The sequence below is a fragment of the Cupressus sempervirens genome, chromosome 3 (genome assembly GCF_028749045.1).
Source record: "Cupressus sempervirens isolate cs-2001-9-10 chromosome 3, ASM2874904v1, whole genome shotgun sequence".
NCBI lineage: Eukaryota > Viridiplantae > Streptophyta > Pinopsida > Cupressales > Cupressaceae > Cupressus > Cupressus sempervirens.
In genome coordinates this window covers 799,185,454-799,211,041 of record NC_143120.1, presented here as the reverse complement: position 1 = coordinate 799,211,041, position 25,588 = coordinate 799,185,454, and the positions used below count along the sequence as shown (strand labels likewise).

Genomic DNA, 25,588 nt, shown 5'->3' with positions numbered 1-25,588 from the left:
AGCACAAGTCTTGGGTGCTAGGCTGCAGGACATATGGTTGGTCCTGATGATGCTGGTTTGCAATTGGCTTAATGTCCACAGAGATGTCACATACTACTACATTTGAGATCCAGGGGGAGGTTGGAGTTCATTGTGTTGTTGGATTGCTTGAGGACAAGCAATTTCAAGGAGGGTGGACTGTAATGTCCCCATCTTTTTAGCAACTAAGTGGAGTTTTTAGCCTTCACATTCTCCAAAGGCTAAATGGAGCATAGGAGGAAATTAAATTAATTTTCTATAAAGTCATTAAATAAATTATAAATTAAAAGGTGACTTTATATTTAATTAATTTAATTAATTATTGTATTACAAGGGAGAAGCTTCTAGAGTATTAATTATTGGAAAGGGGGACGCCTCTAGTAATTTAATTTTCTAGAAGCACAATTAATTATTGTATTGCAAGGGAGGAGTTTCTAGAGAGTGCATTAATTATTGGAAGGGATAAGCGTCTAGTACTTGCAATTAATTAATGTTTTAGCTCCTAGAAGGGTGAAGGAAAAGGATAAATAGGGGTGAGAGTCTCATTGTTGAGCATCGAATGATTGTGAATTGCATTTGATAAGAGCTTGGATGTGTGAGTCACATATCTTTCTTGGCATTAGAGGACGTTCATCCTCTCTTGTAACATTCTAGACATCATTCCCTTGGGGTTTGGCCTTTGGAATACATTGCTATGTATTGATTTTATCATTTTGAGAACTATTATTATTTCAGCAGTTGGTTTAGTTCTTGGGCATTTCCAGAGCTGCCCATTACAGTGGTATTAGAGCTATTAGTTTTGCCATCCTGTGGAGGTCTTATAGGGAATTTGGAACAACCGGATAGAGGGGAAAATGTTTGACAAAATGCTCAAATGGTTACTAGGTACATTAGAGGGGGGCAGCATATGCAACAGGAGCAGAATAGGCGAATGGATATGATGTTGCAGCTTATGGCTAGACAGATGGGCATCAATATTGATGATTTATATGTTGCTCCAGTGCAGGAGATAGTTGATTCCTCAAATGAGATTGAGACACATATAGAACCACCCAACTACGATGTTGGTGATGTGGGTGTTTCAACAGAGTCAATAGATGTGGGTTTATGCTCTAGTATTATTGATTCACAATTTGGTGTTGAGTCATGTGTGCAAAGTCAAGAGTCCACATATGAAGCTTTGTCAGGGGATGGCAATGTAGCAATAGTGGGATTAGGAGAATGGGAGGATGTTGTCATATCAGCAGCCACTTCTGTGTTAGTTGAAACATCTGATGAGGAGTTTAGCAGTATGCATGTAGTGGTTGATGTGTGTTCTAATGATGGTGCACATGTTGATTATGAGTTTTCATCAACTACAGATTTGGTTAAGTTTTCTGTTGTAGCAGTTAGTGTTGTTCCTATGTCCACATATTTCGATGCGGATATACCTGTTATTGATACAATTAGCATGAGTGCATATGGTTCACTCGTCATTACATCTTCTTCAATGCATGTTGGTGATGATGGCGATTCTAGTCCAATATATATTATGTGGGTGGATACAAAGAAGAAAAGGTTACAAAGATCTTCTAAAGAGTTACCTTCTGGTGACATTCTAACCTCTACATCATCAGCACAAGTTTTGGGTGCTAGGCTACAGGACATGTGGTTGGTCTTGATGATGCTGGTTTGCAGTTGGTTTAGTGTCCACAGGGATGTCACCTACTACTTCATTTGGGATCCAGGTGGAGGCGGGAATTTATTGTGTTGCTGAATTGCTTGAGGACAAGCAATTTCAAGGAGGGCTGACTGTAATGTCCCCACTTTAGCAATTAAATTAATTTCCTATAAAGCCATTAGATAAATTAAAAATTAAAAGGTGACTCTATATATAGTTAATTTAATTACAAGGGAGAAGCTTCTAGAGTGTGTATTAATTATTGAAAAGGGGGTAACCTCTAGTAATTTAATTTTCTAGAGACACAATTAATTATTGTATTGCAAAGGAGGAGTTTCTAGAGAGTGCATTAATTATTGGAAGGGGGGGAGCTTCTAGTACTTGCAATTAATTAATATTTGATTCTCTTCTAGAAGGGTGTAGGAAAAGTATAAATAGAGGTGGGAGAGTCATCGTTGAGGATGGGATTTTGTGAATGACATTTGATAAGAACTTGGATGTGTGACTCACATATCTTTTCTTGGCATTAGAGGACGTTAATACTCTCTTGTAACATTCTAAATGTCATTCCCTTGGGGTTTGGCCTTTGAAATACATTACTATGTATTTGATTTTATCATTTGAGAACTAATATTATTTCAGCAGCGGTTCAATCTTCAATTTGCACAAATTCCTTCTTGTTCATGTTATGTGGATTGAAATCTATGCAAAGACATTAAAATCGCTGTCAGCAATTGGTTTAGTCCTTGGGCATTTCCAAAGTGCCCATTACAATTATCTAATAGATATTAGTTTTCTAGAGTTGCATATTATTAGACTGTCACCTGAAATCAACAATTCCATAAGTTATTATAAAAAATTGAAATTCACATTTCACTTTTGCGAATTCTAATATTGACCTTCAAGAGAAATATGCATATTATAATATTAAATCATCTGAAATCAACATATAATTAAGCTCTTTTAATGTTCAGATTCATAGCCATAAGTTCTAAAATTGAGGTTCACATTTTACTTTCTCAAATCAAATATTGAGCTTCTATAAGACAAAGTCAACCGAAATCAACATGGGCTCAAGTTCTTTTAGAATTGAAATTCATAATTTATTTATTTTTACTTAATATTGATCTTCAAGAGAAATATGTACAAGGAGGTGCTTGAGGACTCTAATGATGCATATAACCATCCAATCAAATTACAATTGAGAAAACTCTAACATGAAAAAGAGCACACCTGTTACCAGCTCCCATTGAGAATCCTCTGCTTGGGTTTCGAGCTGTTCTGGGCCATACACTGTCATCAGCAGAGCGTCGTTGAGATCTCCGATCTCCAGACAAGTCATCAGCTTCATGACTTCTCTTACCCCAGCTGTTAGAACTCCTGCTATCATTTCTGCCTCTCCCATCTCTCTCTCTCCCACCTCTATATCCTCGATTGCTTGAACCCCTGCCTGGATATCTGCCATATCGATCACTTGGAGGCTCATCATCTATCAGCGAAGGCAACTACAAAACAAATCACAGAGAACAAATATAAATTATAATTATCTGACATTTCACAGAGCCTCATCGTCTAAGAAATCGGCATTTCCATTAAACAATAAGAACACAAACACATCTGAGGATATTCAATCTAACTTTGCCTGTTATTTGTCCAATATTTTAATCATCATACAGGACTAGCAAACTTTGAATAGTGAATAGTAATACACGTTTGTCTCTTCCTAATTGTTACATAGGATGAATAAGATATAAGACTTTGTCAAGAATTATGCTTCTAGTCGAACTTACAAATTCTATCTTAAAACATATCAGCTCTAACTGTACCAATGATTATTAGAGAAATAACCTATCGTCAGGAAATGCAGTAACATTTTGACAGTTCAATAGATTGTTAGAGTTTCTGGAAAAGAAACCTGTAATTTACAGGGTTTTTTTTTCCTAAAAGCCCATACTTGAATGCCATAAGATAATGAAGTAAAAGATGATAAATTAGTGCTGTCAAGCAAAATAATCAATTCCAAGAAGACCAACTAATGTTCTACTCAACTGGCCACTTATCAATGCTTTTAACAATGGGCATACACACAACACCTTTGGGAAGGGTGTGTCTTAAGTATTCAAATCGCTAAATATATGTGGACCATTGCACACAAAAATCTGTCTCTGGAAATGCTTGTGCATGCAAAGTGAGATTACAAACTATGTTACCAGAAACGTTATGAAAGATGTCAATTTTGCATTTTGGCAGCCGGAATGCATTGTCCTGTCACAGGTGGCCATTTCCAAGCAGCAATTACAGTCTTCAATTGTTGCTGTTAAATTTTGACTGTCTGTTTCCATTGATAGTTATAGTTCTCAACTGTTGCTGTTGAAGTGTGGACATAAATTTTAGCCTTTTTTAAAGCATTTTCCTTAACTTTGAGGAGTCAAACTGTCAATGATTATTAATGTCAATTAAAAGCCCAATCTGCAGTTGACATTATTGATCATTTTTTATGCATGCCAATAGGCGTAGTTAACTATGACATTAATTTATTTAGACTTCTTTCCATGCAATTGATGTGTTTTATATAAATTATAAAGAATATTTTATACTTTTTAAAGTATTACCTTCTATTTATTTATTTTTTACTTTTATTTTTTATTGTATATTGTAATTAGAGTTCAAATAGAGTTATATGTTTTCCAGACGAAACTTCAGAATTTTAAGGAGCCTTCAGAAATTATATTTTAAATTAAGACTTGGAACATTGCCAATTAGCACACAGCACGATGAATTTATGCAAATGGAATAGCTTTTGATGTTGTGCAATCACTACTAGCAAGAGATTGTGAAAAAAATTAACAAGGCTCCATAAGGATACAAGGGTCTGGATCATGAGGAGGTGTGTGGCACCTTACTGGAAAAAGAAGTCAAGCTCAGAGAAAATTTATTGAGGACCTTAAGCAGTTCACAGGTTAAGAAAAGCGTGTCCATTGTTTTGGATGGGTGGAAAGATGTTAAAAGTAAAACATTTGTCAATGTTATAAATGTGTGCCCTAGAAAGGCAATCTTTTTGTGAGTCATGGATAGTGAAAGGCAAGCGAAAATGGTTACTTTAGTGCTAATATTCTCATCACAGCCATTGAAGAAGTGGGGCTCTATAGCATTATTCAAGTCATAACAGAGAACGAAAAAAATTATGGAGTAGTTGGATTGTCTGTTGAGGAATAACATTGGTACATCTTTGAGACACCTTGTGACCTCCGCTCTCAATCTTATGCTACAAAAAATTGGGAATAAAATTGATTGGATCATAGAGTTCCATGCAGAGGCTGAGGATATCCAAATGTTCATCACCAGCCACCACATGTGATGCAGGAGCATCCTAGGCTTGCTGGCAATCCTGCAGGATGGTGTGGTTTGACCTTGGAGTTGGAGGACTCAATCAAATAAGGAGGTACTCGGTCATCAAAGGCACTTGGCATGCACTGGGAGCTCGGTGATGCCGGTTGCAGTGTTAACCAAGTAGCTCAGTCTGTGAAGGGGCTTTGTCCATGAAGGTGGCAATCAGCGTATACTGTGGCTCAGTTTGCACTGGGACTCGGTAGTAGTGTTGCCTGAGTTGGCTTGGTCAATGAAGGGAGCTCGGTTATGCTTGTGGAGATGCTACACTCGGCATGGTTTCTCTGACACTTGGTTTGGTCTTGGTCTCTATGGTGCTCGAGTTGTCTATGGGCTGACTTGGCCGACTTGTGGCTTATGCAAATATTTAATATAAGGGTTTATTTTAATTTGTAATGGGCTAGGCCGACTTGTGGCTTAGTTGGGTATAAGTAGTAGTGTTTTGTGGAGTCTTAAGTTATATATGGTAGAGTCTTTCAGCTTGGAAAAGAGGATGAAGTGTAGGAGTGAATTTTGAGAACGGCTAGTAGCTGAGGCTTGGCAAAACTAAGAGATTGCTTGGTGGGCTTACGAGCACAAGTTGAGATTTCCTTGGGGTTTTCTACCAGAGTGTGGATCTAGACTAGCTGGGATTAGGATTGAGTTGGTTCTTGAGGGATCTTGTAGAACTATTTTTGTAATTGTTTTTTTTTTTTGTATTTGGCCCTAACCCAGAAGGCTTCACAGCCAGGCATATTGCATGTAAACAGCTATTTAATGAATAAAGTCTTGAGAATTGGTATCAGATCTTGCATTGTTGTTGTGTTTCTGCTGTGTGTTCATTTGCAAGGATCCAGATTACCTCCAGTAGGGGTACCCTCAGATCCTCACTGCATCAACATGTCACAAGGCATTTTTAAATCATTTTCAAAATAAAACAATTGAAGATAACTGCAATAGTTTGAAATTTTACAATTTTATAATTTGATTGTGTATTTGTGGCATTTTTAAATCATTTTCAAAATAAAACAATTGAAGCTAACTGCATTAGTTTGAACTTTTACAATTTTATAATTTGATCATGTATTCTTGGCATCCCAATAATATCTCCCAATGTCTTCCCCATGCAATGCCTCTTTCCTTTCATTTAAATCTTGCCTGGCTCTGATACCATATTAGAAATATGGGCAGAGACAAATGAAGCTGCAAATGATTCAACACAAATAATACATACTTCATCATATTTCATTCAAATATATAATACATATATATAAGATTCCATATCCTATTTTATAGGAAACCAACTGAACTACTTTCCTTATTATGTTGAGTTGTTCTAAGTTTTAAGTTGATTAAAGACTCAACATTTGTACCACTCTTATAATACATTGTTTAAAAATTTAATAAACCTAAGAAATATTATATGCATCCCAAAAAACCTATTAGCTCAATACTTTATGCATCCCAATATTCCTAGCACCTAGATGTGAACACTGATTCAAAACAAATATTTGAGGAAAGACTAACACAATGACTGCGCCACTACACCTTCTTGCCTTTGCATTGAGTCCAAAACCCTCTAGTGTTGAGATTCTTTTTATGCCAACAAGGGTTGCCCATATAAATATTTTGTAGTAGAAAGGTACAGGGCAGCATTTGGTTGACTCTTCCTTCCTGATTTGCAAGATATAATCATGGTGAATCCATCGATTTTGTACCCACAAATGGTCAAAATATTCAGGCTCTTCATTGTAAGTTTGGAAAGGATGCTTACGATTACTGGTACTTCCATAGCCAACGTTTCCAACACCTACAACCCCTCACAATCAAAGTTTTATCACAAGTTTAATAAATTTTGTTTTTTAGTCTTAAGTTTCAACTTTCATTTGAGTTCACCTCACCAGCACTTGAAGGAATTGGAATACATATTCTTTCATCCACTCAATAAAGCACAATAGACTGCACTCAAAAAGAATTGAAAACTTAGTATGTTCCAACTGGCATCTCCTTTTGTACAAACATAACTACAAGGAAGGGGGACACAAAGTTGTGGGATATTGAGCCAAAGCATTCTGACTCAAATGCTTCCACTTCCCAATATATTGCACATGAGGAGTCTGAAAGCCAACACACTTTTAGTGCAAGTGGCAATAGTACTAGAATTACTTGTTGATCATCTAATGTTCCTACATCATCTGATGTGAATGATGATGATGATGATGATGATATTGATGATTAAACTAATTATTGAACTTTACATTATTATTTTAATATCGAATGTGAAGTTTGAACGATGAATATTTTATAATATTAAATATTTATCATTTATGTTCTAAATGACATTCAAGTTTATGGCAGTTTCATTGTTATATGATGCTAAATTGTGATAATCTAATCTTAATTCACTCATATAGGATATGTGATTTTTACATTTTTTGTATAGATATACCCAAACACAAAACAAATTGCCAAACCCACAAACTCAAACCAAGATCTATACTAAAACCAACAACAGAGGCAAACAACAACAATCTTGTATGTAAGTTTAGGGAAACAAAACTCTCATTGAGTTGAAAATCTGTCAGTTCAATAATTTCCTATGTTAATGGTCTAGACCCTAAAGAGCCCGGGTACAGATGCAGCCCACATTCAGGGTATGGATCTGGTCTCTTGCAAGTTCAAACAGGCTCCTGTTCATTATGTGCAGCTCCATCACATGAAAATTTGGGCCGACCTAAGGGAAAATTCTCTAGCATTTTCGGTTGTTGCTACAGTAAGCTAATAGTTTGCCTCAGGAAATTGTGCATAGTATTTGACTGCATCGTGGATCCTATTAGGCAAGTGTCGATATTCTACAAAGCTGTGAGAAATTGGAGTGATCAAATCTATTTGTACAAACTGATATCACACAAGTTGTGATGTAATTCTTAGGGAATCACATCAACATTAATTTCAAAAGTTGTGATGTAGTTCTTAGGGCATCCCATGAACATCAAATTTTAAAATATCTATTTTTTTAATACTAACATTTGTCAGTTAACGTAGTTTATTTAAAATGTATAACTATTATTAGTCCCTGCGTATATAATAGGCAGGGAACTAATGTTTTCACTGGCCCTCCCAATTAATTTATGTTATCAAAGAATATCTCAATTTTAAAAGTTTTTTTAAGTTTGACAAGATCTGATTTTTTAATTAATTTATATTCATTAATTACTTTTTTTTAATTGATCCCTTCCAATTTTCCCAGGGGTTTAAGCTATTTTCTCAGATTGAAAATAAGGGAAAAAAAGAATGGATAGACATCAGCATTTATTATCTCTATTAATTACACCTAAAAGTCACTTTTTGTATAGGCTCTGAGATTCATGTGGTTTCCAGCATGACATCAGAAGTCCAGTGAAAGATAAGCTCCTACATTGTCTGGATCCAGAGCGACTGTAATAGCCATTCTGACCTCATCTGTAACCCTGCCATGTCCTCAGCGTACAATGGACTCAAATGTGACTCGAACAAGTGCCATGACCTCAATGTTACAGGTTGCAACAGAAGTAGAAAGGCACAATCCCCAACCAAAACATTGCCATAGGTTGCAGCCAGGACAGTGAAGGGCTTTTGGTGGGCACTGCAAGATTTCTCATCCTCAACAGTAGATCTCTATCATTTTGGTTTAAATTGCTGAATTCTGATACAAAGATCTCTTACTTCCTTGTCCACTGGGATTTGAGCTCCTCTAGCACACTCCAGTTCGGTGGCAAGAAACAATTTTTGCACCATGCTGAAAAATAGTCGTATTAACAGTTTTCAACCGACAAAATCTCTCTTGCCGCTGAAGAATTCTCTTGTACCATTAGACTTTCCGTCGGGTGGGATTTTGTTTGAAAATCTTAATAGAGTAATTCATAAATATGATATAGCAGTTTGGCAATGATCATTTCAGTAATAGAAGATGATAATAATACGAAGCTTATTTTATTTCATATATTGAAGCTTATATCTCATGCGTTGGATTAAGATGCCATTTACTACTAAGACATAGCTTTATGTGTAACAAGCTATAATAAGTTTTAAAATTCATAACTATGTATTTTTAATTTTTTTTAAATTAAGAATAATGTGTGTATTGAATATATCATATTTCTACTAGAATATTTAAGATTATTTACATATGGTTAAAAAATAATTCTTTAATAGTAATTTTCAAAGTTTTTTTAATATATTTTTGTGACTCAAGTTTAAATCTATTAATAAGTTTTGATGCTTGTTCCTTGTGACAATGTGAAGTCACTCTAATCTTGTACATCATGTGAAGTAATTCAGCAATATCAACCAAATGTGAATTATGGTTCCTAAGCTTAACCTCTAATTTAGCATCTTGTGCATAATTCTTGTCACGGTGTGAAGTCATCCTCACTATTTTTATGGAGCCATGTTCTTAACTCATTTATGATACATGAAGAGTCCATAGCCTCTTTTTCCTTTCCTTGCACTTGTGGTGCTTGATGATCCTCTCTCATTTTAACCTCTTCTAGGATTTTGTTTTGCAATTACACTTCTACTTTGGATGGATGAGATAGCTAATGAAATTGTTGTATTGCAATTGTCCTCCTCATGTTCCTCAAGGTGTTCTTTCTCTTTGCTTCCTCTTCTTCGGTTTGAGAGATAATTTCTTTGCACCTTAGGTAGGTAATTTATTTGTAAATCAATTTAGTCCTCTAAAGACATATCTTGTTGAAGACTACTATTTAATTAATCATGTCAAAACTGCTCATGTAGATTTACTGATGTTAACTCGTTTTCTTGCTTTCAACTTTAGATGGGTTAGTTGGTGCAGGTGACTTTGAATTTGCTGTAGGAGTTTGAATGAATTGTTCTCTATTATTCCCCTTTGTTGTCATTCTTGTATATTGGTGTTATTAGCGTGCTCAACAATTGATCCATTTTTTTCTGTGTGTTTCATTGCTCTTTCATGCACTTGATGAATTCTTCATTTTCTCAAATATTTGATTATACTAGTTCCTCAGTTCTTTCAATTAATCTGAAACATTTTCCCCCACTGGCTGGAAGGTTTGTTAGCTCTGATACCAATTGTAATGTTCCCTTTTTTTATTATGAAAGGATGGACCTCGAACTTTAATCGTCGTCTACCTGTGCTTAATAGATGTATTGAAGCAAATAATGGAAGATAATGACAAAGAATTTGATTATATATCATTTATAATCAAGATATGTACAAATACTGATGGCAATGTCTGATATGCAATAGACCTATACAACGTGCACAATGGATTCTATCAAAGATTGTGATAGTTCAAAGATGTCATATCTTATTTACAAATGAAAGATACAATCGATAATAATTTCTAAATTAATGCTTCTATGTCTGAATATTTATCAATGCTTAGTATGAAGTCAATAGTGATCACTTGAAGTGGTTAGTGTTGTGTTTGATCAACACTGGTAATTTACACTTTACTGAATATTGTATCTCTTCAGCAATATAAATAGGCAATTCCTTAGATGTCATCTCTTATAAGCTTCTATGTGCACTTGCACCTTAATGGCCAATAAGGTAGCTAGCTCTAAACAGAGCATATCCAAATGATAATAAAAAATGAGATAATACGTGTTTGATGCCTGATATGGCAGGCTTCATTCAATAGATATATCCTCCTTCATGAGGGGCCACAACTCTTCAAATATGCCTTTCCTCTAGTTCATAACTTTCCATAAGAGGTTGCATCCTTCCTCTTATCACATTGACAACTCAATTATCATCTTTCTCATAACAGTTGTCTATAATAGTGTTATTGATGACTATTTCTTGCCAAAGGAATGGCTTAATCATATTGACTTGATGGCTTGTTATTACAGGTTTGCTCATAACCTTCCTTGGCCAACGATTTATCCCTTCCGGCTTTATGAATATATGACCCTTGATCATGATATTGATCACTAATCACAAGTAAACATTCTTACCAGTATACATTTCTTCCTCAATCTTGTGTCTAGGCAGCCTCTTATCCTTTTGAACCATCTTACTCTTCATGTGTTATTCTCTGACATTGAAAGCATTCTCATTGTAACCCTTTATGCAAATCTCCAATGATGTTATAAGGATCCTTTTCTCTTTGATATTACTTAGCATATAATTCAACCTTCGCATTGTGTTGATGGTTACCTGACTTAAACAAGGCAAGGTGGATTGCCATCATTATAGACATCATATATTTCTTAATATAGCTGTCTTTCTCAATATCATAAGGCCAAGTTTGCATTGGTTTCGATGATTGCTTATTATGTTTGTTGCATTATAATACTTTTGTATTACGGTGACTCTCCTTTACACATAATTTCTTTAAATAAGTTTCAATCTTTCAGCAAAACTTATTGGATCTTTTAGGTCCCAAATTGGAAGCATATATAGGATCATATAAACCATATTCCAATGGCAAAAATTATTTACATATTATTTATATAAACTAATAAATGTATTATAACAAATCTAATCAGCAAAACACATGGGTTGTGACTTTTGCTGCCAAACCGATGAGGTAGGTATATATATCAAGAAGGGAGCGAAAAATATAAAGGAAGACCAATATATTAATAAAAATCTGCAGATGGAATGTTGATCAATCATAAATTGGAGAGGATGAAAACATATAAATCATGGAGAAAGGGCATTATCCAATGACCAGCAAAGTACATACCAAAATACTCTTTGCGCCCCCATGACAGAAAATTAAGAGAATGGGGAGTATTAAGGTTTAAAATAAGGCAGCCTTATCCCTATTTGAATCTCCTTTACATATGCCAAAGTGGGGAGTATACAAAAGTAAGGAAAGGAGTAAAATAAATGGAAGGTAAATCATAAAAGGTAGAAAGAGTATAAAGAGGTAACTTTATGAATTTGAAATTATGTTATTTTATCTCTACATAATATAAAACATTATGTTATTTTTTTTATAAGATGAATAATTATGTTATATATACATATGTATGTATGCATATATATATATATTTTTATGGATAATATATACTTATACATATATACTTTTGTATAAAGTATATATGTATATATAGATATGGAGTACTAAGATAATGATACGTATGATTTAAATATGGTTAATTGTTAAGATCAAGAGAGTCCTTTTGGCAAAAGAGTGATCTTAATATCTTAAGATCAAGAGAGTCCCTTTGGGAAGAGAGTGATCTTAATATGGTTTGTGGCCGGACTATTCCGTGGATGTTAACATATGCATATGTGACAAGGGCCCTGGATAGAGAATATCTCTTCCAAGAAGGAACTCCAAGGGAGCACTTCATAGAAGACAAAGAAGTAATTAGGGACCTAAGGATCGTCGAGAGGGTTATCGATCCTGATATGGAGACGTCTTTAAAGTTGGGATTAGGATAGAGGGTACAATAGTGAAACATAATTTATTATTTTATAAATTCTAACATTGGTTTTATGAGTATTCTTGTCCTAACTAGTGGGGACGTTACATAATAATCCCATCAAGAAAGCCTATATTATGCCAAACAATGCCCAAAACATATTCGAGTATACACTATAACTTACACAAAAAAGAGAGCTTACCATAGACCTTTATGCTCCTCTTTAACCAAACATTTTGGACCACAATGCTCATGGATAACCAGCTTAGCAATCAGACTCGATTCCTCACCCATGTCATTTTTCATTTTCTCTTCTTTTGTGACAAAGTTGAACTTTAACTCGTCATCAGTGTTGTCTATACCCTTGGCTTTCAAATAATTCTTTATCTACTCTCCACACTCATCCAACATTATTCCAACTGTTTAATATAAAACACTATATTCTTAGACATAGTCTACTTCTTGGCTTCAAATGGCTCTAGCTCTACTGTGGTAAACATTGGCAATTTTGTCATCTCCTTCCCATATTGACAAACTACATAGCAGTCTTGTGAGAGAGGAATTCTCTTCTCCTTGTCTACATTCTCCAAAACATCTCCAATTTCACCAAGAATTTGGTTTTTGAAACCTTTCGTAACAAAGATTAGCCCCCGCATTCATTTTCCCCCATTTCCAGGATGAACACCAAGAAAATAGCAAAAATATTAGTGTTGATATGATGGCGGTGACAAGCCTTAAGATATTTCTCCGAAGAGTAACATCCAACACATGGATGGTCAAGCAATGAGAGGAATTGAGAATGGCCTTAAGGCATGTCTCTGAGACATCATCCAAAAAAAATTGGCGTTTATTTGAAACCAGCCCAAAAGGGGTGTCCATAGTCAACAACTAACATAATTGCTCTTAGATTAAAATATGGGAGTCACTAAGGACTGCCACAAGACTTAAAGAGCAATTGGCAATTCTGTCATCAACTATTCTCAACAAAATCATGTCCTTGCAATGATGCCACCTTGGTCCGATCATATCATTCCAAATCCTTTTAAATCTGAATTGAACGCAAATATATAATAATTCCTTACTGAATCCCGCACTTCAATTTCATTCTTTGTGCCTTGGAGTAAAGCTTGCAGCCCAAGGGTATCATAATAGAGGCCACATCAGATATGATATATTGAGAAACATCTAATTATGAGTTGTTCAATCAATGGTTATGCATTTTTAAGTACTTTGATTCTCATGCAAAAAGGCATCCTCCTATCCTCTCCCTTTGCCACTTTAATTAGTAATTGTGGGCCCATGTCATCACAACAACAATGCCCAACTCATTGCCTAAATGCCCACAGGACCAATGCCACATTAGTTAGGGAACCCCTATGTTGCATGCTTGTTTAGCTTATTAGCCACTCTATGCCCTTTGCAATATACATGCAATAGCTTAAAGATGGGAAAACCTACTTATAAGCTTTCGGATAGATTTTAGCCATCGACCAAGCTTCCAATACGATGTCAAATTCTATCTAATAGCATTAACAATAATTATGGAGTCTCCTTCAAGGTGTAACTTAGCTACAATCCTAGCATCAAACCAATTAGTGTCGCTTTGAACTCAACCAGATTATTGGTGGCCTCCCTTAAGTGCTCTAATCTTTCTGCAAGGATGTTGCTATTATGGCCATGTACAATATAGCCCACCACCACTAGAAACTAGGTTGCCCTTTGATGCTCCATCAAAGTTAATCTTGATCCACCCCTATGTTGGCATCATCTAAGACACCCCAACTCAAAAATTAAGAGGAAGATCCTTCCTAGCCCCATTCACTAGGGAAATAAAGTATTAATATTACTATTAAAGAAAAAAGATTAATAGTTATGTATACTATTTTTATTTTTAATATTCTATAAAATAAATATTCATAAAAATTATAGGCAAGAGCCTACAACACAACACTAAATTGTGGGCCTCTTATCTGGGAGGTCTTGAGTTCGAGTGTCCTCGAGTTTAATACATAATAATAATTAATCTCAACAAATAATAATAAATAATAAATAATCTAGGCTTTGGCCTAAAATTATTCATAAAATTTATTATATAATAAATATTTATTTAAGGATATTATAAATACTGTTAATCAAAAATATTAATAGTTATGTAAATTTTAATATTAAAATAATATATAATAAATGATAATTTAAATGTTCCATTTTTTATAATAATATTATACATTTATAATCAACTTTATTAAATATTATATAAACTTTTATATATTATTATACATCTTGAGGCTGTAAATATGCATATATTGCTTATTTTTATATGATTTTTTATCAACAAACCCAGCCCCAAGTATAAAGGCTATCAAATTAATGGCTTTATCACTTGCTTGGAACTCAGGCAGGTTATTCAAATATCCGTTACTTCAGCAGAGGTTGAATTGGAAGGAATTCCTCAGTATTCTTTGGTAGGGTTGCTGCACATCATTCATTGATTTCTATCCCCGAACTGGAAGTGAATTTTTTAAAATATGATAAAACAAGACTAGAATCTACAATTAAAATGGCACTTGCCACATGATCAATTCATCAATGGCATTGCTTCCTGCATTGCTGGTAGCAATCTAGCTCCGTCATTCAGAGATATATTTAAAAGGTGAACATTCATCAACTGATATTTCTGGCATGAAAGGAATGTTAGGCCTATACACGGGGCTTTTAATGGGTATAATGGAGATCAAAATGATTGTGCTGTTGGTATATTATATTATTCATGCGAGATAAAATCAATGAAGCTAGTTATCCTCAATTAGAAGGAAAGAAAACATTAGTGCAAATAGTGCTAAATGATGCAAGACTTCTTTGACAGGACTAATTTTGCACAACCTGTTCGGACAATGAGAATGCAAGATTTATACAGATATTTGTGGTTAGATAGAACACACATGACCATGGAAGAGGTGATCTATTGGTGAGTGGTTGGGGTTGTACACAATTCTCTTTCTTCATTAGCTAATAATACTTTAAGAATGAGTATATTATTGGATCGTGCATCAGATTTGGTATATTAGACCTCCTTTGCAAGTTCAAATCCATTTAATACAAGTAGACCAATCTGTTTATAGGTGAGAAGCATTTCCATTTGATAAAAATTATCGTGTCTTCATAACATTTTGTCAATGCTAACAAACTATTCGTTTTTGATAAAAAATTGTTGAGCAAAGTATTTCTAAATCCATTAATAGTCGTGCGATACTTATGAGTCAATTAATATCTTCAAATAAAAGAAAAAAAAACTAATGTATCATGTGCAGATAAAATATTAATATCAACACACGTACTAAAATGATAATATTGCACCCTACTTTGAAATTTGGAACTCATTTATCAATGCATCATCTGGGTGTAGACAAATGATGACACCTCATAGCACTTAATTTGTGATTACATCAATGCTGTCATTATTTGGCTTCACCCTGCTGATGGATCAGAATGTGAACCTAATTGTCAATCTAAACAATACATGTCAGAGAAAATGATGTCTTGGCACTTAAATTTTTTATTTCTGTCCAATCCCATCATCATTTGCTTCAACCCTTATGATGGATCACTGTGTGGGATCTGAAATGTCTTTGTAAACAAAAGATAGAGAATGTCCCCAGAAAACTTTCCTATCAATCTAATGGGTGGTAAAATATCATGAATACTGCTCATATTTTATTGGTCAAAAATCCTTTTGATTGCACACACACTTACAGGAATGTCAATTTTCTATGATTACCTAGACTATAGGGACTGGTAGCAACTGATTTAATAGCCGTTAGGCTTTCTCTGTTCCACAACTTCAATTATTCACTAAATAGGATTATATATAATCACACCACACATCTGTACGTGCTTGTGTTTAACGTGTGTGTGTATATTAATATATGCTCAGTTTTTTGTATGCAGGTTCTAGTGAAGGATACAAATGTGTCCACATGTATTTTCTATCTACTCGGCATTTAACATTTTGTAGAATCATTCTAGAAACCAGTTTAGAATGGGAGGCTTAGAACAATTCACAGTTCACTGTAACACAACCCAGTCAATTTCTTTAACAATGTGGAAAATATAAACCTACTAGCCATGTGGCCTAGGGGTATTAACACATGAATCGAATCCTGTGTGAGAAAACATTAGGAAATCCAAAATTACACATGCAGAGGTAGATAGCATATCAATGAACTACGAAAAAATCTCTAGGCATGTTTCAATGTAATTCAGTCTTGGCATGACAATTTATCATTCCAAATAATGCTGAAATTAGTTCTGGTATGTGTGCATTTTTTCTATATGTTGCAGCTACCCATCATTCAAATAGTTATGCTTGCTTTAACTTTTTGTTTTGATATGTATCTACAAGAGTAATTCAAATAGTGAAGAAGAAACCAATAGTACTAACAGTGAAATTAATACAGCAAACTGTGGATCTCATAGAACTTCACTTTGAATTGAACCAAATTTCTACCTCCATGATAATTTTCAGTTTATTACTTTGTAGCCTAATGTTTTTAGTGATGTAATAAACTTGGGTCCATCAATAGAAATTTAGAAAACTGTAGCTTGTATGTAATGCTATTGAAAATTCCAAGTACATCATGGTTCTTATGAAAGAATGTTAAAGCTAGAGTGACAACCTTAGTGATTTCAGATATTGTATAACCTGGTTTTGTCTGCTTCAAAAGAAGCTCTTTTGCAACATCTTCTGGCAAATCAAAGACTGCTCCTTCAACCTACAAAGATCAATATCAATAGACAGATATACAAAGATCAATACTAATAGTTTCCGCATTCCACTCTTGGATAATGTAACTCAAAACAATTCTCTTTAAGGAAATGGGAAGTGCTAAGTAAATTTTTTATAATTGATAAAATGACAATAAACCAATGCAACAAAAAAATCAGTAGTACAAAACAAGTGATGTTGTCATAAGATAAGTACATCGAAAAAGAATACCAACCTATGGACAATTTAGAAATAAAAATAACAGGGACCATGCACTGTTGCAGCAATGAACATTCACAGTAGTGGTAGACAAAAAACTGATACAAATAGAATATTCATTCACAGCATATAAAGAAAACATTATATATTTTATCCATTAAACTGATCTTGGGACATTATACTCACATCTCTATCACTGATCACTTTAATCTTCCCGACTTGACCAGCAGCTGGAGACCATATATCAGATAAGACACCCATAACAGTTCTTGCAGACATAAATCGTCCTCCATTCAACATTAAAGATTCCATAGTCATTTGCAAGGTTGTCCATCCCTGAACAGAAAAATATAAAGTAAATATACAAATAACTTGTGACTTAATAAACTGTAAAAGGCCATTCATTGTATAAAAATAAATTGTTATCCATTGCATATTTATGATGTACAAGGAAATAACTGGGTTTAACTATGTTTGACCTATTCTAACACAATGGATTTATGCCTCGTAAAAAATATTAGAATATTTTAATGTTTCTTTAATGATTATCTTAATATTTAATTTATTAAGTCATTTCTATTTTCGTCTTTAGTAGTTCCTCTTTGTAAATTTATATAAGGAGCTTTCATCTCCTCACAACAAATGATTTACCATAACATGGTACCAGAGCAGGTTGATGGGATTTCATAAAATTTGGCAAATTTTTTAAGAAAAAATTGAGCCTCTTCTAATCTGGAAATTTTTTTCAAAAATTAAAATTGTAGGAGGTATTTCATGAAAATTTTGTGGTTAGTCTTTGATTTTTTTTGCTTTAAATCACAAGCCTAGGATTTTTTGATTTGAGCAGAAGTCATTGATTTTTGAATGTTGCAAGTACTTGCATGTTGATGTTGCTTGCATGTGCATTTTGTGAGTTGTATGTTCTTGCATGTACATTTTGTGAGTTGCATGTACTTGTAGGTTGCTTGCATGTGCTATTTTACCATGCAAAGTCTCATGTTTCGCTCCGTGAAGATTTTTCTAATGGGTTTTCATAGCTTTTTGCCTTTAAAAAAAATTTAAGGGTTTTCATAAGTTTTTCCCTTCAAAAATTCTTAAGGGTTTTCATAATTTTTTCCCCTTAAAAATTGTGACAGGTTTTCATAATTTTAATTTTTTTCCCTTAAAACATTTCTGATGGGTTATCAAATTTTTCTCCTTAAAAAATTATGGGTGGGTTTTAATAATTTTTTATTCAAAAAATATATGTTGGGTTTTAACAATTTTTTCCTCAAAAATTATCAATTGGGTTTTTACTAGTTTTCCTCAAAAATTATTTGTTGGATTTTACTGTTTGTCCCTCTAAAACGAAATTTTGTGATCTCCAATCTGTGTCTCAGATTCTATTTTCTGTAATTCATGAAGTTTGCATGGGATTTTTGTGTCAGAAGTTTTGCATATTGTGGAAGGTTAATGGCAGACTCAATTGCAAGCTTTTGTCTCTTGTTGCAGATCTTTCTGAAGAAAGGTCACCCTTCTCTGTTCTTTGTAGACGGATTTTGGCTACTCTTGGTCATTGAAATTCTGTAGATCCAGGGAGGGTCTCAGCAGTTGTAGAATGTTTTGAAGAACTTATGACCACAAGACATGAATTGTCTTCTATGAGGTAGTCAAACGATGACCATAAAAGGGAGGGTTTTAAAATATTGTAATGTTTCTTTAATGGTCAACTTAGCTAGTCTTTAGATTAATAAGTAGTTCCTATTTTCATCTTTAATTTAAAAAATAGTTTCTATTTTTATCTTTAGTTCACGATTGTTTCTTTTAGAAACATCGTCTTTGTAAATCTACATAAAGAGCTTTCATCTCCTCTATTTAAAATAACAACATTGATTTACCATAGCAAAAAAGAAGCTAGTAAAAATCATAATATTTTTAACTCTCTCACGCACACTTGAATAAGATGAAGCATTTTGCAGTTTTATGACAGGGGCTTCACTCCATGTCTCCAATACAGAATTATAAACCCACTTGAATTACTGATGATATTGGGATAAGAATTATACATGTTCTATTTCAGGCTTGGCAGAAGGCAACTGATGGGACTAAAATTTAGGTGGTACTTTGATGAAGGAAATGGAGACCAAGCACCAAGAGTGCACATTGTTGGATTTTCTAAAACGGCCTACTGAACCTTTTGTAATTGTATTGGACGATAAAATATATAGACCTTAATTTTAATTTAATATTATGCATCTTTGTTTAACTAAGCATCATTTGTGCCACAGCCTCTTCCTATGCAAATTGGATATTCTGTAAGGGTATTCTATCTTCTATTGATTCAAACTGTGCTCACAACTAACTATATGATTCTTTCAGTTTTGATCAATATGCAGCAGAAAAGAATGCAACGTATCTCCCATGGTGACTTCAAAATTTGGCTTGATAAACAATGAAGGCCTAAGTGAACGCTTTTTCCATATCCCAATAGTGATTTGTATTATTTCCAGCATGGTTACCTTATCCAACTCAATAGCGATTGATCCCCCCTCACTTCCCCTCATACCCCTTTTGTGCCTTATGTCGTTATGAATCTTCAAATGGAATACAGTATGTTTAATCACTTCAACCCAACCGCATTAGGAAAATTGAATTGACCAATGATACATTAGAAGACTACTATGCACCATGTAATAAGAGAATAATTTCCAAATATTCATAGAAAATATGTAGAGCATGTGATATACCTCTTCATGACTGATAAGAGAGCGAGAAGCTGGAGGTTGACTAAAGCCACTTAAGCAGGCTAATGCAGCTGCGAGAGCATTTATTCCTTTTTCTTCAATTAATTTGTTTGCAGTTGGAGTAAAAATTTCTATCAATTGTGGATGTACTTTCCCAATATCATAGACAACCTGGTGTGCTGATGATTCTAATACATCTTGTACCAAAGGGGGTCCAGTATACTCAAATTTGCAGTGAACTTCACGTTCAAAAGATCGCAGAGTTCTTTTTTGACTGCTTGTGTACATCAAGACTGCAATGCCTTCTTTTCCAGCACGTCCTGTGCGGCCAGAGCGATGCACAAAAGTTTCTGGGTCATTTGGAAGTTCATAGTGTATAACCTGAAATAAAACCAATTTAGCAAAAACATCCACAATGCATTAGGTAACACACATATCAATTTCATAATGAGTACAGCCTACACACGACTAGGACTTTGTAGATTATGTAAAGAAATTGGAGGACCTAAGAAATGGTTGTACAAATCAGAATCTCTGACAGTTAACGATAATATTGGAATAGGCTAAATTTAAAAAAAAACAAAAACCAAAAACCTTAATTGAATGTTCCTGAAGAAAGTTTGGCTCTATAATATTATAGAAAGAAAATGATACATGTCCAACAAGTAGAAAATTATATTTATCATGTTTTTGTAATCAACCCATACTACCACCCATCTTCAATTACATGAACAAATACTACCATTTTCTGTATAATTTGTGATAAACTTTTGGTGATGTCATGATGTCCTTATTTAGTGTTCATCTACAGAAAATGTACCCTGTACTTAACATCTTTCTAAAGGTATATTAGTCTGTTTCCTTAGAGCCAAATTTCTCAGCTTCAAACAAAAGTATGACAGAATTCTCAGAATGACTAACCAGCTTAGTGAAGCATATACCACAAAGGAGTAATAATCCAAGATTGTAGAGGCGTGAGAGAAAAAATATACAAACTAAAACATCAGTCAACCTTGATGACATTTGAGTATTTTGTATACAATGATTAATAGCTCAATAATGTCAAAACACAAGAAACAATAACAGCATAGTGTTGCGAGTAACATCCCCAATTTCTTTGAGATCAGTTCAACTACTTTTTCTTTAAATAACTTGTCTCTAAAATCTCTGTATTCCCATGTGTCTGTATGTTATATTCCTGACTAGTGTCTTTTCTTTTTGGCACATTAAGCCAGTAATTGTGCTTGTCAATGATTGACAATTTTGTTATTTGAAACCTGCCCATTAAGAGAAGGATTGTGTGAAATAGTTTCTTTTGATCTCACAACATTGTCTAACTTCAGCATATTGCCATATTATTTACCTTCTCCAAGCTTCTGAGTAAACAAGGTCTGCTCATGTGTATCTCTCATTTAATCAGGCCTTCGAGTTTTACTTTTTTATCTTTTAGTCTCATTTGTCTTCCGAATCCCAAGTTCGCAGAATTATGACATGATTACCTGACACTTAATTGGCTTTGTTTTGTTTCTTTATCACTTCCATCAATGCAAAGAGTAATGTCCCCTTTAGTAAATGCTCTAATATTTATTATTCAGCAACATCATGTACCTAGTTAAGATCCTACAACATGTTAGGAAATGATAATCCACACAATGGATTGTTGTTGGTAAAATCTATATTGTAGCCAACGAGTACAATTGTATCCGAATGGGCGCGTGATGGTTGAGTCACCCCTTCGGAAAGGTATATGTACACTGTCTACAATGGACTTTGTAATCATCATTGTAATCAATCATATCGAATATTGTAGCATTTTCTGTATACATGAGAATAATAAAAGCTATACTTCAGTGTTACATGTTCTTGTCTATTGTCTGCATGCATTAATAAACCGTTTACCCTATACGGTAAACATTTGGTGCCGTTGCCTATAAGGACTAGATGCTATGAATGTCGAACACATTGAATAAAGATAGAAATAAGAATCTAGAAGATGACAGCATAAGTGTGGCACGGGAAATATTAAACCGCACATAGCAAAGCGACCGAAGGCACAAACTCCAACAACTTACCAAAGGGTACAGTAATGGTGTCACAGGAGGTGACCATGGTACCATGAGAGCACTGACAAACAAAGTGCAGTCACTAAGTCGATCAAGGGAGAGGTTGATAGAAGAAGCCCGAGAAAGGTGAAGGGTGATCAAAGGAACAAAGGAAGAATTGGCAAACTAGTATACACCAAGGGGGAATCCGAACGAAAGGGAAAGGACCAACATGGCTCGGAGTGTCGAAAGAACACGAGCGTGGGGTGAACTCTTCGTCCCTGATACACTTGAGGAGCAAATACAGTTTGGTCGAAACAACCAACTCCTTGAGGAAGCCTTCACGCCACTCGAGAACGTAGGTGTCCATAACATGGGTGTTCAAAGCAGTATGGGAGTACAGAACAACGCGGGTACCGACAATAGCACACAACAAAAGAAAGGGTACCAATGGCCGGTCCAAAGAAAAAATTACCAAAGTTCGACAGGGATGGCACGGCTGACCCGATCAAACATTGCAAAACTTGTGAAACAATTTGGACAGCGAATGGAGAAAATGACCATGACGAATGGGCAAGGCAATTTTCAGCCACCTACGGGGTGTAGCAATCGATTGGTTTTCAAACACCAATCCGACAAAGCTAACCACATGGGAAAACATAAAGAAAAAATTTATTACAGAGTTTCAACTACTACGAGACGACAACAAGATAGTAGCAGAAATCTACATCACAAAACAAAACAAAAATGTAACAGTCCGTGTATATGCTAGTAAACTAAATGAATTAGTAAATAAAATGGAAAGTAAGCCAGCAAACGGGCTGAAAAGAGATGGTTAATAGAAGGACTACGCCCGGAGTTAAAAGGGAAAATCAAGATTGTACCACCATCGTCATACATTGAAACATACAATCAAGCGATGGACTTAGAGAGTGAAGAGAAAAAAAAGAAAAAGAAGAAGAAAAGCAGATCATCCGACTCGGATGAGTCCTCTTTTGAGAATAGCAGTAGTGATGAAAAGGGCAATAAGAAGGTCCGAGCCATCCAAAAGGATATGATCAGAATGATGAAAGATTTTAAGAATATGTAGAAAGGGAATCGTCGGATCAAAGAAAATGAGCTATGGTACACAGAATGCAAGACAAAAGGTCACACTAAGGGATCCTATCTGAAGAATCAATTCTGTGATATCTACCAAATTGCGCGACATTCCACAAAGGAATGCCCGTTCAATATGAAAACAAGAGGTCATCAACAAGTGCTCCTAACACAGGAAGCATCCACATCAAGAGGGAATGGAAACACAAACAATGACAATGCCACCTCGAGTGGGTACAAAAACAACAGAAGGGGACAAAACAACACCACCAAAAACAACAATAATAACAATAATAATGGGGCCACAGTCGAATTCAGTATGATGCGAACGACCGATCAATGGTTCAATGTCGAGCATGCAACTTGTGGGTCCACTTTGCACGAAACTGTACACCAACAAACACACCACAGTTATGCAGATGGTGTGATCCTAGAGACCATGAAGATGCCAAGTGCCCGAAATCAAAATCAGGAGTAAATTTGATCAGCATCAAATCATAAACGAACGAAGAGGAAGTCTTGGCAATTACACGTAAACAGGCAAAGCTGTACCCAGACCCGACGGAAGAAAAGAAGAGACTAGAAGAAGCACGGGTAGAAATTGAGAAAGGGATGCAGACAAAGAAATCACAAATGGAGAAGGGGGGCACTGCGGGTACCTCAATGAGGAACTACGCAGAACAGAACATCATAAGGCGGATACAAACTAAAGTACTAGTAAAATTAAATGATTTGATCCTCACAATGCCCCAACTACGAACAACACTCACAAACATGGCTCCGAATGCTAAACTACCAGAAGAACCTAGGAAGGAGAAGGAAAGTGGAACAAGTGCAATAGACCCAATGCTGCTACCTCTCACATCAAAAAGGCATCTGGCAGTCATAGAAATGGGTATATCGGGAACAATCCTCTCAAACACAATTATGGACAGAGGTTTAGGGGTAAATGTCCTACTAGAAGATACTTGAACGAAGTTGGGACAGCCGACATTGTGGCCACCCACGTTCCAATCACTAACTACCGACCAACATGGCATTAAGCCTCTAGGGATCCTGATGGCACAACTAGTAACTACTGGAACACAGTCGTTCCTGCTTGACTATGTAGTCATCCTGCTAAAAAGAAGGGGATATGACGCCATTCTTGGATGAGGATGGCTCGTACAAGCAAAGGTTAAACATGACTGGAAGAAGAATACACTATCAATGGAGACCAAAGGATGGAGATTTATTATTGATTTACACACACAAGTGGTGGGGGAAGAAGCCGGATCGTCCGATTCAGAAGGAGAGGATGAAGGTAAGAAGCAAATGGAACCAAATGAGGGAGGAGTCCTGCAGTTGGAAGTTGGATCGAAGGATGACGATCTGGATTCGGTAAACGGTCTATTTCACTTGCAAATGGAGGATTATGAACTCTTCCAAAGCTGCAACATACTAACGATAGAGAAAGAACGCAACGGAGATGGATTTCCAAAAGAATTTAGGGAAATAAAAGAAGGGAACGAACAACTGGATGAAACACCTGCACATGTATTCATTAAAAGGAAAGCCAATAAAATATGAAGAGGCCACAATACAAACCATGAATCTGGGAGATGATACCGAACCAAAGAACATACTGATGGGAGATAATTGGAATCCAGTATAATAGTATGGCCTTTTAGGAGAGCAAAGCAAATAAACCGTACGGACAAGTGTCAAAAGGAATTCTGACCGTACAAGCATGTGTGGAGGAGAGTAGAAGGCAGTAAAGAAAAACAAAACATTGTATGACCTAGGAAGGACACCGTACAACCAGGCAAAAGACAGCAGGAAATCACAGGTGATCCATCATATGGCCAGACAAGAGAAGATATTGTACCTGACACACCGTACGGCTCAAGAGGGGAATAAGTATCACCATATGGGTAATAACCAGCTAGGGAATTGGACCGTACGGGCTCAAGGAGAACACAAGTTAATGCACTGTACAACCTTAAGGAAATCACAAAGACCGTATGACAATTTGCATGTTCAAGAAAGATTGTACCAAAATCCACAGAAAGCTTTGACCCACGCGGAGAAGAGAACGAACACCATATGGCCCATTTCCGTACGGCTAAAATCTTGTGGAAAATTAGAACACTGTATGGCAACGAAAAGAAGAGAAACAACATCTTCCGTACGGTTTAGAAAGAAGGCAACGTGCGGTGCTTCGTACAAATCAGAAAGAAGAAGGTAAGCAGCGTACGGTGGTCCATATGGCCTGGATGTTTGAGGAAGCAAGAAAAATAACCGTACTGTAGAGAGAAAA

The 25,588-nt window shown here is 35.3% G+C and overlaps 1 protein-coding gene across 1 annotated transcript in view; it reads right to left on the bottom strand.

Annotated features, from left to right (window-relative positions):
• EMB1138 (DEAD box RNA helicase (RH3)) overlaps positions 1-25,588 on the bottom strand; it is a 49,245-nt gene that overhangs the window by 4,469 nt on the left and 19,188 nt on the right. Inside the window, exons 7-10 of the mRNA XM_089821958.1 lie at positions 20,153-20,530; positions 17,613-17,762; positions 17,119-17,214; positions 2,912-3,183 (exon numbers count right to left, since the gene is read on the bottom strand). Of these exons, the coding sequence (XP_089678084.1) occupies positions 2,912-3,183; positions 17,119-17,214; positions 17,613-17,762; positions 20,153-20,530 (896 nt within the window). The remainder of the gene's footprint in view (positions 1-2,911; positions 3,184-17,118; positions 17,215-17,612; positions 17,763-20,152; positions 20,531-25,588) is intronic.